Genomic DNA, 14887 nt, shown 5'->3' with positions numbered 1-14887 from the left:
ATCGAATTACGCACTTGGTTTTCAATAGAGTTAGGGATCATAGTACCATTTACAGCAATTTGATATCGCAAACCATTCGGCACATATGAAAAAATGGTACAATTTAATGCATAAAATTACTTTTTGTAAGAACTTTTTAAAACAATGTTTGATTTACTTTGCTTCTATAACATTACAACAATACTTTTTTATATAGATGTAAATACAAAAAGTTCTCAGCATTACACAATTTTAAGCAGTTACTGCAAACTTTAACACATTTTACCATATCTAGAACGTTTTGAGATATCAAATTATTGTGAACGGTATTGTATGAAATTCTGATCCTCACATCCATTAAAACCCATCAATACAGTTGGACAAGTTACTTATCTGAGCAGATTTTCGAAATAAACTCTTTTGAAGAAAGTCAAATTTTCAATCCCGTGTACCTTTGTTCGTATTCATTTTAAATCCATCATATCATGATCATAGCATTAGATACTAAAGTACGTTGAATGTGCATTACACCGTCTCTCTCTTTTGTGTTATTACTGCTTTAGAGGTCACCAGTGGTATTGTATGTTTTCCTTTTACATGTAGATTTGAAATATGATTAACCTTGACGTAGCGTCTTTAAAAAAAAAAAAAAAAAAAAAAAAATGTTGGATTGACAATACAGTTAACCTTGTGGTATCACAGAGTATGGCAAACTGTTCCCTGCCGATGTTTGCATGGTTCAAAATTGCAGCGTTTTTCTGTTAGTTTAGAAGCTACAAAGGCTTATCAAGATAAATGATCCATCTTGTTTATTATGAAATGAAGCATTGAATTCCAGTCCATCAATCAATACTTAAAAAGTTGTGTATGTTCATTGGTGGAATAAAATATAAAGATGAAACTAAAAGAAATACATTACATATGTTATAAGTTGATTAGCTTTCTTAATTATTAGTATGAGTAATTCTTATTTGTATCTTTATATATGCATGTTATGTTTTACTTAAATGCTCATTAGTTAATAAGTAACGTTTGTGTGTTCTTGAATTCCAGTGAATCTTCATTCCTCATATTCTTAGAGAGCTTGCAAAATTCTTGTGTATGATGTTCAGATTGCTCACAAGTAATGCTTCATTGTAAATTTATTTTTACAGATCATGGAGGAGCGACAAAAAGGAAAGAAAACGCGCAAGAGAATCACCCGATAACGAGAGAATAAGAAAAGGACCAAGAATAGAGGACAAGTAAGTATTTTAAGATCTTAGTGCATTATCCTAGTCTAATTTATTTTAAATTACGTTCAACTAATACTGTAGTCATACATATGCAGTGGAACATTTTAAGACTATATCTACTTTAATATATCTTGTTAAAAGGAGTTCGGTGATATCAACACATGTAAAGGATTAGGCCTAATTAATGCGTGAAAACAGATTTTAATGATCAGTAGTGACATGTCATTTTATTGTAGTGAAGAAGTGTACAAACCTGTAGTCGTCATTATAAATTTAATGTTGCCAAAAGTCACCAATCCTAGCGTCTCCTTTAATAGATCGCTGAGGATTACAATATAAGAAAAATAATTCTATTTGCTTAAAATAATGTATTAAAGAGGATACACTTAAAAATAGACCGTAAAGAATACAGTACAACCTTGTTCACCGGACTAACTGGGACCAAAGGCAATCCGGAAAATCGAAAATCCGGATAATCCAGGTAATATGAATAATAAGCGACACAGATCCTTACATAAGCAGACTTTTACCGTTTATTACGATTACTTTTCACATCATTTCTTAACAAAGAATTGGTCCACTGTTTTGTGTTTTAAACACGTGTGGCGTTTGAATGAAACACGGTCACGCAAACGGTTTATCATTAATAGTTCAGTTGGAGTAAAATAAAAAGCGAATATTTGGTGTACTTATAGTTACGTTCTTGCTATCACAATTAAAAATTATCTATGTGAACGTTAAATTTAAAAAAAAAAGGCTTATGAATAATCGTGTAGACCAATTATATATATATATATATATATATATATATATATATATATATATATATATATATATGGGGTGTTAATGAACTATACCGACAAACAGTAAGAGGTGATTCCTCACATCAAAATAAGAGAAAAAGTTCATATGGACCTATGGCGAAAAGTGGATAGTTTCAGAGCTAGGGCTGTCCAAAATCGCCAAAAAGCCAAATTTCAAGAGGTCCTATTTCGAATTCGAGAGACTGTGGATGGTGGACCTTATTAGCGTAAAGGAAGTCACGCATACGCAATCTAAAAATGTATATTTCATCAATGTTCAGTCGGTATACAGATTATTCCCTGCAGGGTGAAATTCCCAGACATGCCATCAACCGAATTTTGAGATATGCTCTGACTTTATTTTTGATCCAAAGTAGGCAAACGATAAGCCTTGATAGCAGTGAACACGCAATCCTTTGGCTCGATGTCAGAAGTGTTAAGGATCATCAGCAGCACGGTCTCTCATACTCGGGAAAACGCATGGTGCGATTTTTCTTTCACGCTTATAAGTGAAACAATCGTGAAATATAACATGACGAAACATATCATTACATGTTATTCCGAACACAAAAATACATGGAGCTGCCGGTCTTCTGCCTTCCCTCCGAAGCATTGGATGTCCATTGTTGTCAAGGTTTACCTCCTCCCTACTTTGAACCCTTCTTGAAAACAGGGTATATCTGAAAACTCTATTGAAAGCATATCTGAGAATTACGCTCTGTAGGGAATACCCTCTACACCTATTAACAATTGATGAAATATGCACTTTTGGATTGTGTATGCTTGGCTTCCTTTACGCTGATCTACCACTATCCACAGTTTCTGGAATTCGAAATAAGGCCTATTGAAATTTAGCTTTTTCGCGATTTTGGACAGCCCTAGCTCTGAAACTTATGCACTTTTCGCCATAGGTCCAGATGAACTTACATATAATAATAATAATATAAAATTTGGTCATACATGTTTTCTAGGTCGACCTATTTTATAGGAAGTGTTTGCCCTACCTTTAGTTAAGGTATTCACCTAAATCAATGGGGTTACGAAAAAGTAGAAAAAATAAACTTTTGAGGGAAATAGGTAAACCTTTGTCAGGGAAAATCAGTAAAAGTCAGGCAAAACAGTTTACAAAAATCTATGGGAACCCTGTTAAAGAATGAAGTACAAAAATTTAGAATATGTTAGTTAATGTTTAGAAAATGATCTTAAATGAAGTATAGTTGTTGTTTCGAAAACCTTTTCGCATAGGCAGAAGAGTGTGTGCTCGGCATTATGACGTCCTAAAATGCACACCCAAATTTATGATCTATAAGTAGACGTTTGAAAATGACTTGTATTAATAATAATTTGTAGGTACTATTCGACTTAAGCTCTAGATTTTTTAATATTTTCTGTGAGCTTAGTGAATACTTTTGACGTGTGCGACTGTGAAATACACAGTTTAAGACGTCAGTAACCAATAGAAGTGCTATATAACATTGCAATAGAATAAATGAAAATTACCACACCTGCAGTTTTTACTCACTTAGCTAGATAGTAGATGTTCTCGTCTTTGTTGCAGAGGACTCAGGTTTTCTGGTTAGAGCTATTGTAATTTGAATTTCACATGAAACTGTAGATTCGTATACAGTACTAACCCATGCTCAAAAGTAAGGGTCGATTCCAACAGTCAAACAAAAACAACCTGGATTTATTGATTTATTAAAATTTTTACAGAGATAGCTGTTGGTGAACATACTTTCTTAAAATTTCAGATCGGGACTTGCGGGGCCAAAGATGAGTAAAGAAGAGCGGCGTCAGTTATTTGCATTGAAGGTCGCTCAGGAGGAGGAAGAACGTCGTCAACAGCAAGAACTGTGGAGACAACACGAAGAGCAATGCCTAGCTCTTGGACTAGACCCGCAGATGCCCACAGCTATTGATCCTAATACTGGATACCCATGTTTCTTCGACTCAACTACTGGGTCGTGGCAGCCATTTCCTGCAGGTAATTCTAACAGCTATTTATTTATTTATTTTACTTTAAAAACAAAAGTATTAGCTAGTGTTTACAGTATTTTATTAACGTCAGTACCAATAGGTACTGAACAAAAATGAAACAGAAAAAGCTGGCGAATGGACTAGCGTACACTCGGATCCCGATCTGTCCCACTATCTGGACGAATACTCTACGCATTAACACTAAGAGGACATGACGAATCATCAAGAAACTGTTCGTGACGCTGCTGCTCAGTTAGTGCAGCATCCATCCGGTAAGCAGGAAATCAGGATCCGAATGATCTTTAGTTCAGTAGTTTGATCAAAGTTGTCTCGTCTTTCATTATTGAGCTGAGTGAGCGAAGTTTTTGTAGTTTATTTTGTATTATTTAGTTCGTTCAATAATGATTGGTACTCCCCCCTATAAGTGATGCCAAGTAGCGGTTGGAAATGTTCGTTGATGTATGCATTAAGATAGACTATAGTACTATCAAACACCACTAGATCATTTTGTTTCTTTCCGTAGGTAGCACATTGTAGCAGCAGTTGTCCCAACTTGCCAGGACGCTGGTGGACAGCTACATAGGCAACGGTGAACAGTGTGGTTTCTCTAGAGAGAAGGAGTGAATACTTCAGACATCCACAACAGATTATTAGCCGTATGTGGGGACACAACACCAAGTCGCAGATCCGTGTTTCGTTGGGTATCCGAATTCGAAGAAGGCAAAGACAGTGCTCCAAAAAACAAAAGCACTGGGCGTCCTGCAACTGCACGCAGACCAAGCAATGCCGCGCGAGTGAATGATTTGATAATGGAGCACAGGAGAATCACGTTTGATGAACTAGAGGAAGAAACAGGTCTATCACGGGGTTCCCTCTACACTATCATTCATGAGGATTTGAAGCTGCACAATGGGTGCCTTGACCTCACCGTTGCAAAGAAACAAAAGCGTGTGGAGATTTGCCAGCAGTTGATGCAACAGTACAGTGAAAATCCGACAGAGTTCTTTGAGCGTCTAGTCATCGTTGACGAAATTTGGTTCCTCTACGAGACTCCAGAGAAGAAACGCCAGTCTATGGAATGGAGGCATACTGGAAGCCTACGGATGGGAGTATTCGTGCGGGAACAAATTGCGACCGTTTTTTTGGATCAGAAAGGGATACTGCTGGTGGAATGGCTCCCTCCCAATACGTCCATCGACAGTGAGAGCTACTGCAGTTCACTGCATAGACTCCACCGACGCATCCAACAACGCCGACAAGGAAAATGGGGCCATGGCGTTCTTCTCCAACACGACAATGCACGGCCACATGTTAGTCGCCAGACAATTGCCACAGTGCATGAACTAGGGTTTAGTGTACTGCCGCATCCTCCTTATTCACCGGATCTGGCTCCTAGCGACTTTGCTTTATTCGACACAATGAAAAAGGGCATGAGAGGTAAAAAGTTCAACACAAATGATAAACTCCACGCATTTGTCCGCCAGTGGCAGAGAGATACCCCCAAAGAATGGTTTGCTACACAAATAAGGAAGCTTCCAGAACGGTGGCAAAGGTGCATAGACATGCCGGAGAATACCTGTAAAATAAGTTGTAATCGTTTGTTCAATAAATGGTTCCTGTGAAAACAAATTAATTGTAGTGCCAATCATTTCTGAACGCCCCAAGTAATTTATAAGCTGATTTCTTCATGGCATTGGTTAGGATATGAATTGTTTTAAATTAACATAGGATCGATTATATCCTTGGGAATAGAGATCATAGAACAGGCCCATGTACGTAGTATTAGAAGATTGAACATATTTCAGTTGACTTCAAAGTTACTAACTTGAATATTTCCAATGACAGCCAGATAAATGACCATTTTCGAAATACAGCGCAACCTTTTTAATCTGAAATCCAAGAGGACACGAAAAGAATTCGAATTGTCCAAAATTTGAAATGTTTAAAAATACGTATTTTTAAATATATATAAAATAGAGCGAACAAAACTGCTGTACGTACGTAAAAGAAATTAAAATCGTAGATTTTACCCTTTAAGGCAGCAGAGTATTTTATGTGATATAGTACCGCAAACAAATGACATTCACTCGCACATAATTAATTCACAAGTACAAGGGAACACACATAATATCACATACAGCATATTGAATTAACACAAAATCATATAAACGAGTAATAACCTTAATTATCTGTTCCCACGTAAACAAGTTGGTGATCTTCGTGTACGTTGATCTTATTGTTTTTATAGAATCAACAAAATATTCAGTTTCATTTATTGCGTGTAATTTTACTAGTAACATTTGATTGATATTCAATATGCCTTGAGTTTACAACATTTCGGAAGCTTCAGATGAGTTTGACACACACTCTTTCCTTTCTTCGTCACAGTTCTCGTCTTGGATTTTTTTTATTTTTTTATTTTTTAAACATCATTGGATGGATTGTTTGTGTCACTGTTTTCTACGTCTGCTTCTGGATAACCGAAAACCTCTCTCTCTCTCTCTCTCTCCTATATATATATATATATATATCGTCGAATTATATAAACAGGAAGTTCAAAAGTTCGATTTACTTACAATTTTTGCCCTTATGTGTAACAGATTTCAAGGAGAATAAACGTTCGACTTAACAAGAGTCCACCGTATTTCAGATATCAACCCCGGAAATCCATCGTTAGTAGACACTTATGAGTCACCTTTTTTCTTGCTTGAACTTCATGTGGAATTCCTTAAGTAAACAAATATAATAATGTAATATTTTGAAAACCTTCGATTTCTCAGTGCCATAGACGCAATCACGTATTAAAAAACAAGAATATTAACTGATTTTAAAAATGGGTGGAGGATATATGAAGTAGTTTAAATGTGTTCTCTACATTCTTGAAGTAATTATAAACATAAATAGTTTCTTCCGCCGAATTAATCCGAGACAGTTTATGTAGCAATAAGCCAACTTCACATGGTACGCAAACTTCGCTCGTTTGGTACAATTTTGCATCCAGATGCATATATCTTTAATTAACTTAAACATTGTTCACCTTCATGTTCTTATTGAAGCTAAACAATTGGTTTTCTTTACATATTTCGAATAACTTCCCGGTTATTCATCCTCAACAGGCCAAAGCTCAATTAAAATAAGGAACATGAAGGTGAGTAAAGTTCAAGTTAATGTGAATAAATGTTTCGTTCCATTAGTGCTTATACCTTATTATCAATAACACCACAAATTTGTTTAATTTCATTATAGTTGAAGATTTTACTAATCACCGTCAAATTAATTCCAGTGTACTAATAAAATGACAGTGATAATTGTTGCTTGAAAATATTTAGTTACTTTGTAAATGTTAATTTGTTTATATACATTTTGTATCGTACAAGTTGTAGTAATCACTTGTGGCGTTCATGATCAACATATTCTCCGAGACAATTTGTAAGTACTATTAGGCCTTCTTCTTCTGCTATCACTTTTAAAACAAACTAGTTGAAATGCCCTTTCTTCACACGGGGAGAACAGGTTAATGGAAAGTATTTTAAGCCCTACCTCCTTAGGATATGCTTTCCAATGAAAGTGTAATGACAAAAATCCGTAATGTCACCCCTCACTCCCGACACCGATGGAGGCTGAATTCGCACTTAAACGGCATCCTGAGTGCCACTATTCATATAACCGACCCCGAAAATTATGGGTTAGATGCTAATATTTGTCGTTTTCGATTATTTTTACATGTTACCACCCCCAGTCTACACTATTCGGAAAATTGTCAATGTAATATCATAAGATCCTTAGGAGGGCTAAGTTCGATGATCACCAAGAATAATTTTAATTGGTTTAGTACTCATTGCGTGATGAAGGGACTGTTTTTTTAAATATATATTTTCTGTTAAGAAATTACTTCATATACTCCAGTTAATTCGTTTATAATTGTAAAATCTTGGTCAGTTTGAAGATTTGTCGGTGCTTCTTGGTAGTTCTTATGTGCGTTTAATTGACGTTAAGCTCAGAGCGTAACTCACTAGTAATCACACTATGATCTAGTGATCTAGAGGTATTGCTTCGTTCTGTAAGCAAAGGAAACGAATAAGTGCAAATTACTAATGATAAAAGCAGAAGTATTTATAGAAGGCCAGTATTGTATGCAATGCTTCTCCACCATAAAATTAAAATGGTCTAGACTCCAACATGCGTTTCACGCGCCAGAGGTGTCATATTGTTATGCATTATTGCATAGAAGACTGATGTCTTGAATTTATACGGAAGATGCATAAAAACCACTGTACCATTTGTGTATATAACGCTCAATGTATTTCATCTTCATGTAAGGTTTTCCATTCAAAAATGTGTATACAGCTCAGTTTTATCTCTGTTTTTCAGATCCAAATGGATTACCTCCAGGTGTTGTGCCGCCGGAATTGGGTGGTCCTGTTTTCGACCCAAACAATCCTCATAGTCCTCACCTGGGCGGGCCTCAGAATGGCAATCCTCCTCTTCTTGGACCGACACCACCAGGATACGAGCCCAACAATCCTAGTCTTCCTCATCCTACGTATGACCCTAACGCTCACCGACCTCCCATTGTTCATCCGCCATTACCTGCACAACCGCCATATCCTCCACAGCCAGATAGACCACCTCTACCCCCTGAGCCTGTGCTTTCAGAGTATATTCCAGTACCGAATGTACCTCCTCCTGGCTACGAACCGCGGAATCCAGCGCCTCCGTGCTATCCTTCGGAATCTCCTCATCCGCCACTGCCGACTCAGCCATATCCATCCGCTCCGTTACCAAACTACGATCCTCAGCAGCCAACATTCCCACCACCATCACAAGGTCAACCACCGACATTCCCAACACAACCAGCACCCACATATTCAGGCCCGCCACCCCTTGCACCACAACCACCACACATACCAACCGTATACACACAAGCAAACCAACCTACAATGCAGTATCCGACTGCATCCATTAGTCATCCGATTGTACTTCCTGGCCAGCCGTTTGATCCAAACAATCCTCATGCTCAACCTACCCCTGGCCCCATGTCACCGCAGCAGAGACCGTGGGGTGAAGGCCAACTGCCACCCACACTGGAAGTGGCGCCGCCACCGTTACCGGATCCACCTCCCCCTGTGGTTCGCTTGCCGCCTAAGTGGAAATCGGCGAAAGATTCTGAAGGCAGAGTCTACTATTACCATGTGAAAACTAGGATCTCGCAGTGGGAACCTCCGGTATGGGATGAGACAGCGAATCAAGAGGAATCGGAATCCTCTGAAGAAACGTCTGAAGAAGATGAGGAAGAAGAAGAGGATGATGAGGAGGACGACGATGATGAGGATGAGGAGGAAGAGGAGGAGGAGGAAGAAAGCACGTCACTCGATGATGATGAAGAAGAAGAAAAGGTAAATAACTTCAATATTTATGTAATAAGAAAGGTACGTTTGGCACTAAAAAATATAGGAGACGAAAAACAGTACGAAACTGTATCTATATAAGAGTAGAGCTGACTTTAATATCCTAGGCTATCATTGATTAGGTTTAATTCGACTCTACTTTTTTCTTTGAAAATCCTATTTTATATTACCACACGTAACTTCATTCAGTTAATATTGATAGTTAAATACATATCCTTCCTTAAAGCACAATGAAGTATCGTTATATTTCTCTCTCTATGGCATACCCCATCAATACATCACCTATAAACCTCAGCACTGCTACTTCAAATAGATTGTGTGTGTCTTGACAACAGTATTTATCTTTTGCCTTTATGCCTTAAATGACCATTAACTATTGCGTTTTGAGTACATTGTAATTTCCTACATCGTCCTCTGTCGCTCTTTTTTCAGTTCGCTGTTTTTCTCAACAGTTTACCTAGGTTCTGTATAATCTAATCTCCATTAAAAAATATCAACTGTTTTAATCTCTTAAAATTTCCATCACTAGCTTGTACTTTACTCGACTGGTCAGTTTCTGTATCTATCCCACTACCTTTTTAATTTCCCATCTTAATTCATGTTGTCTAAATTGTCAAGTGCAACCTCTTTTTCGCTGTTTTTTCGTCTGTATTTGCAAGTGAAATTTCTGATGCTCCACATAGTTTTTCCAAAATTGTTTATTCATATCTCCTTTCCCCGTAAATGACTACTGTTGGAACTGTTATTTGACAGGTGAATAAGAATCGCCAGATAAAGGATTTTGATGTAGTGTCCGAAAATTGTATAACTACTACTATTATTCTTTCATATAACGTATAGCATGAGAAATACATCGTGCGAATTTTCCTTAGTTCTACAACTTATCTCACATATCTGTTGTAGCTAAATACCTGTGAAATTTACGCAATCGCAATATGCTTAGATCGTTTTTAAGAGTAACATTGTTTTACTCATCGCTGGACATGCGTCAGGTTGCTTTGAATGATGATCTGAAACAATTCCTACAACAATGATTAACTGATATTTTTGTCCGCTTTCAAGTCTTACATTGCCCATGATTTTTTAATCCTCTGAAAATTCTATTTTATATTCTTATATGTACATCTCCATATAAGAATTAGCTCTCTGCACTGGTGTAGCGGCAGGCGCGTGCGTCTTTCGTGTCGATAACAACAGGTTCTATTTCCGGATGGAGGGCATTAAAAATGTGAACGCTTTACGATGATTCGGATTCAGTTTTAATCTTTAGGTTCATATCTCTTATAACTTCGGAGCTGAAAGGAGACACTAAACTTCTACACACAAACGTAAGTTAATGTAATTTTCCATACGTAATCTTGCAAAAATCGCAGTGGAATTTTTTCATGTGGCTTTCAGCTCACCCATAATGTATTAATCTCATTACAGCTATTACGACTGTATTATGACTTAATAGGATATATATATTTACCTGTATGCTGTAGATTTTGATAAACCGAGTCTATTCGAATACATTCGTATTCCCTACAATGTGAAACAGCTAAATAGACGAAAAGTAATGTCAATATGCAAAACAGAAATAAACTGCTATCGTCATACCGAAACACGGATACCATCTGACATATTTTGTGAAGATAAACTAAGAGTCACCTGTAATATATATCACGTTTGTCAAAAATGATCAGTGAATGTTTGTCGTTGTTCGCTTTTTTCAGTTGTTATTTCTGTGTGCAAGTTTAAGGTTTATTTTGTGAATGCTTTCTAGACAGCGATTGTACACTGTTTTCGTTTGACAAAGTTATAAAATCTATGGATTTAATTTCAAGTATTAGGAATGTGAGTTTCGTGTTTGTGTTAGTTTTGTCTTCATACACCGTGAACGAGGTAGGGAACAGAGGGTTCTTGAAAATGTTCACAGGAGATAAATATATAGGCATGATAAAGTCTGTTCTATTATTAGTCAAATATTCTCTTTATTATATTTATTGGGATATACTGTATGTATATATGATTAAGAAGGGTTCACACTGACTTTAAAAGTCAAGCAAAGACCGGGAAATTAGTCGGGAAATGCTTTAAAATATGCCGAATCATGAAATCGACTATATATCACAGAAGAATCAGGGAATTTTCTAGCTGCCCACAGAAGATACGAAGAACGCATCTAAGAATCAAGACATTCAAAAGAAAAGGATAAAAGGGCTGAAAAAGCAAAATTGTCTTTAGAAAGAAGAAGATTGAAGAGAGTCGAAAGGTTTCAAACTTCAGCCTTTAGAAGAAAGAAAAAAATTAAAATAGTATAGAAGAAAAGAATAAGTTCAGTTTTTTGGTTGTAGATAAGGAAAGAGATGACCATATTATGATAAATGTTTACTTAATTATGTTTATGAATGTACTCAGAATGCTGAAATATTAAAGATATCGTTTGGTACTAATGTTTTATTGTATTCCAAATACAGGAAATTTTGGTTCACAATAAGTATTTACAGTAAAAAAGCAAGCTTATACTGTATTTCAGAAATAAAAGAGAGCGTTGGATGGCTATAGGGTTGGAGACCGATATTATATATATATAATATTTCTAAATCTGACTATAAATCAATAAGTGTTATGGTGTCGAGAGTCAGGGAAAATTTACTTAACTTAGCCGCAGAAATTCAGGACAATCAATAACAGAATTTCAGTGTGAACCCTGTTAATCTTAAATTTTCATTGAATATAAGCTCTTTCTTAGTTTTATTTTTTAGTATATTTTCTCTGATATATTTCTTCTGAAAGATGTTTGATGTGTAACATAATATGCTAGAAACCTTCATGTATATAAATTTCCAGTATACGTTTCTTTATGTACATAAACCTTTTGCACTTTTTTCCCGGTCTTCTGTTTTACATGCACGTGAAAACATTTACTAACATCTCGTTGCATGAGCTCTGTATATAGTTGTGACGTAATGGATTTTTGTAATAGTCGTTATTCAGGTAACAATAATATACATTTAAAAAAGAAAACTCTTAGAAATAAAGGTTAGGGTATGAAGTTACATAGACAAGCAATGAAACATTACACAATGTTTCGCTTTAAAGAAAAGATAGATATAAATCATATGGAAAGTAGGTTTCAACTTTTATATAAATCTTTAAAATAACTTGCTGTATGAAAAGTCGTGTGTTAACCTAATAAGAACAAATGGCCAACTGATAAATTCATAATGGTGTAAAAGTTACACTCTTGGGTGTTTATCAGCAATACGACCGAACATAACTGAACACTTAAAATCCCGAGGGTGAAGCTGAATCGAGGAGAGCGTTTGCCGACGCGCTTAATAAAGATGTTTCTCCGTTCACAGTCTTATTAAGCGCGTGTGGGATGCTTTTTCCACGGAGGTTCACTTTGCTTCCCATTAAAAGGGTTAATGTTCCCACTTCGCCCCTGAGTTTAATTGTGCAGCTGGTCATCCTGACTGTAGTGTTCCAGTATTTTTCTTCTTTCCTTCATGCGAATATGAGTACGGGACTGTCTGAATCACAGTAGAAGTTGCTACCGTCTTCTAAAAGTTTTTTTTCGTCTTTTTAACTTTCCTAATGTGAAGTGGCCTTCTGGCTGCATCGGAAATTTGATTGGTAAATAAACATTGCTTTAGTAAATCAGAAGCTAATAGGTAGGTTTCTTGACTGTTTATAAATAGTCTCCGGTGTACATGACATCGCATATGTTGTATGCTTACAATCTTATTGCATGTAACGTGATTAGAAATTAATGAATGTCCAATTTGTCATGGATTGATTTGTTTTATTTTAATGATGAATAACTGATATCAAACATCATACTGGCTTTATTATTATTATTATTATTATTATTATTATTATTATTATTATTATTATTATTATTATTATTATTATTATTATTATATACGTATTAATTTACAATGTAAATATTACCACACTTAATCATCTCGCTTTGATTAATGATAAAATAAATTTTAATAACTCGAAGGAAATCTGTAGAAAATTTAAATCTACAGATCAATCTATAAATAGAACTATTGCCATCGTGGTAGTTATTTTTATTCATTACTGCCATCGAACGATAGCATTGAGTTAGCACTTTCTCTCTGATTTGAGTGAAAAGTATTGAAAAGAATAATGTAATTTTATTCCTTATATTCAGTCGAACCCGCGTATCTGTTCTCGAGGTAATCTAAAATTATTGTTTTTAGAATACCAACTACCTGGTCAATATATCTCGTTGATGATTTTGTCACACATGGCTGTTAGTAGCTTCGTAACCTCTTTCTCTGGTCATTATAGTATTGTTTGCACTTCATTACTAAGTATATTGTGCAATGTGTAGAATTTACGAATCATTAAAATAAATAAGTAAAATAAAATAAATAAAAAGTTTGCAGACTGACATAATCGGAAGATACGAAAACAACAGGGTATTATGAAGATATAAAAACAATAGAGTATATTATTTAGAAACTAATCATTAGATAGAAAGTGTTGTATATTTTAACGTTTTTTACGTTTAATGTATGATGCTTTAGGACGTAGATTCTTGGGAAGGAAAATAAATGGTAATTTAGGAATATTTCACTAAATTGCGTCTGCAAATAAATTCATGATCCCAAAAAGATTGAACAGTTGTGTCTGGTAAATAGGCTTGGGGAAGGAAGTAACTTGTATTGATAAATAGGCTTGGGGAGGGGGTAAAGCAGAAGAAATTCGTACGATACATTTCGAGGATAAATGTAAAAGTACGTGATTTTTTTTTTTTTTTTTTTAAATTTACTGAACATGACTGTACTTGCGTATATGTAATAAGAGGTACCTTTATACAGAAAACTAATTTGTATGGGTTAATATTGTTAATATGACAAAATCAAATCGACCTTCCACTGGAAATCTGTGTTAGGCATTCAGCATACACTTTAAAAACTACGAAATGTTGAATAGTTCTCCATAATATAATGCCGTTTCCCTTCTCCAGAGTATCTAAATTTGTATTTATATATGAAATTATAATATTACTGTGTGGCAATTGCAAAACTCAGAGAGATACAATGAAACCTTTGAATAACGGACACCAATGAGACATGAATTTTTGTCCGTTACAGAGAGGGTACAGAAATCGAATTTCTCACAACGGTAATTGTATGCAGTAATATACAGTAAGTACATTATGTATGAGCGTAAATACGTAAAATTCTATATGAAAATACTCTATTTAGTACATATTTGAATTACGCGGAGAGATGGAGAAATTAATTTCTGTTAAATAATATTATTACTGGGGGGTATGTTAATATATTCGTATACTGCAATCGCCTAAACTCTTTTGTTTAGCGAAAAAGGCATGCTTTTTCGTCTACAAGGATAATAAAACTCATTAGCAAGTGTCCTCTGAGAACCCTCAGTACGGTTGCGGAAGGAACGTGTGTGTGTGTGTTTGTGTGTACTGGCACGGTATCTTCGTTGGCGAAAT

At 35.6% G+C, this 14887-nt stretch overlaps 1 protein-coding gene across 4 annotated transcripts in view; it reads left to right on the top strand.

Moving 5' to 3' along the window:
* Positions 1-14887, top strand: part of Set2 (SET domain containing 2) — a 139916-nt gene that overhangs the window by 103275 nt on the left and 21754 nt on the right. For all 4 annotated transcript variants that reach the window (XM_081757930.1, XM_081757916.1, XM_081757922.1 and 1 more), the window contains exons 12-14: positions 1134-1223; positions 3769-4001; positions 8366-9390. In XM_081757930.1, the coding sequence (XP_081614056.1) occupies positions 1134-1223; positions 3769-4001; positions 8366-9390 (1348 nt within the window). The remainder of the gene's footprint in view (positions 1-1133; positions 1224-3768; positions 4002-8365; positions 9391-14887) is intronic.

This window comes from Thermobia domestica, chromosome 1 (assembly GCF_964235325.1).
Source record: "Thermobia domestica chromosome 1, izTheDome1.hap1.1, whole genome shotgun sequence".
In the NCBI taxonomy this organism is placed as follows: Eukaryota; Metazoa; Arthropoda; class Insecta; order Zygentoma; family Lepismatidae; genus Thermobia; species Thermobia domestica.
This window is presented reverse-complemented; position numbering and strand designations above follow the sequence as displayed.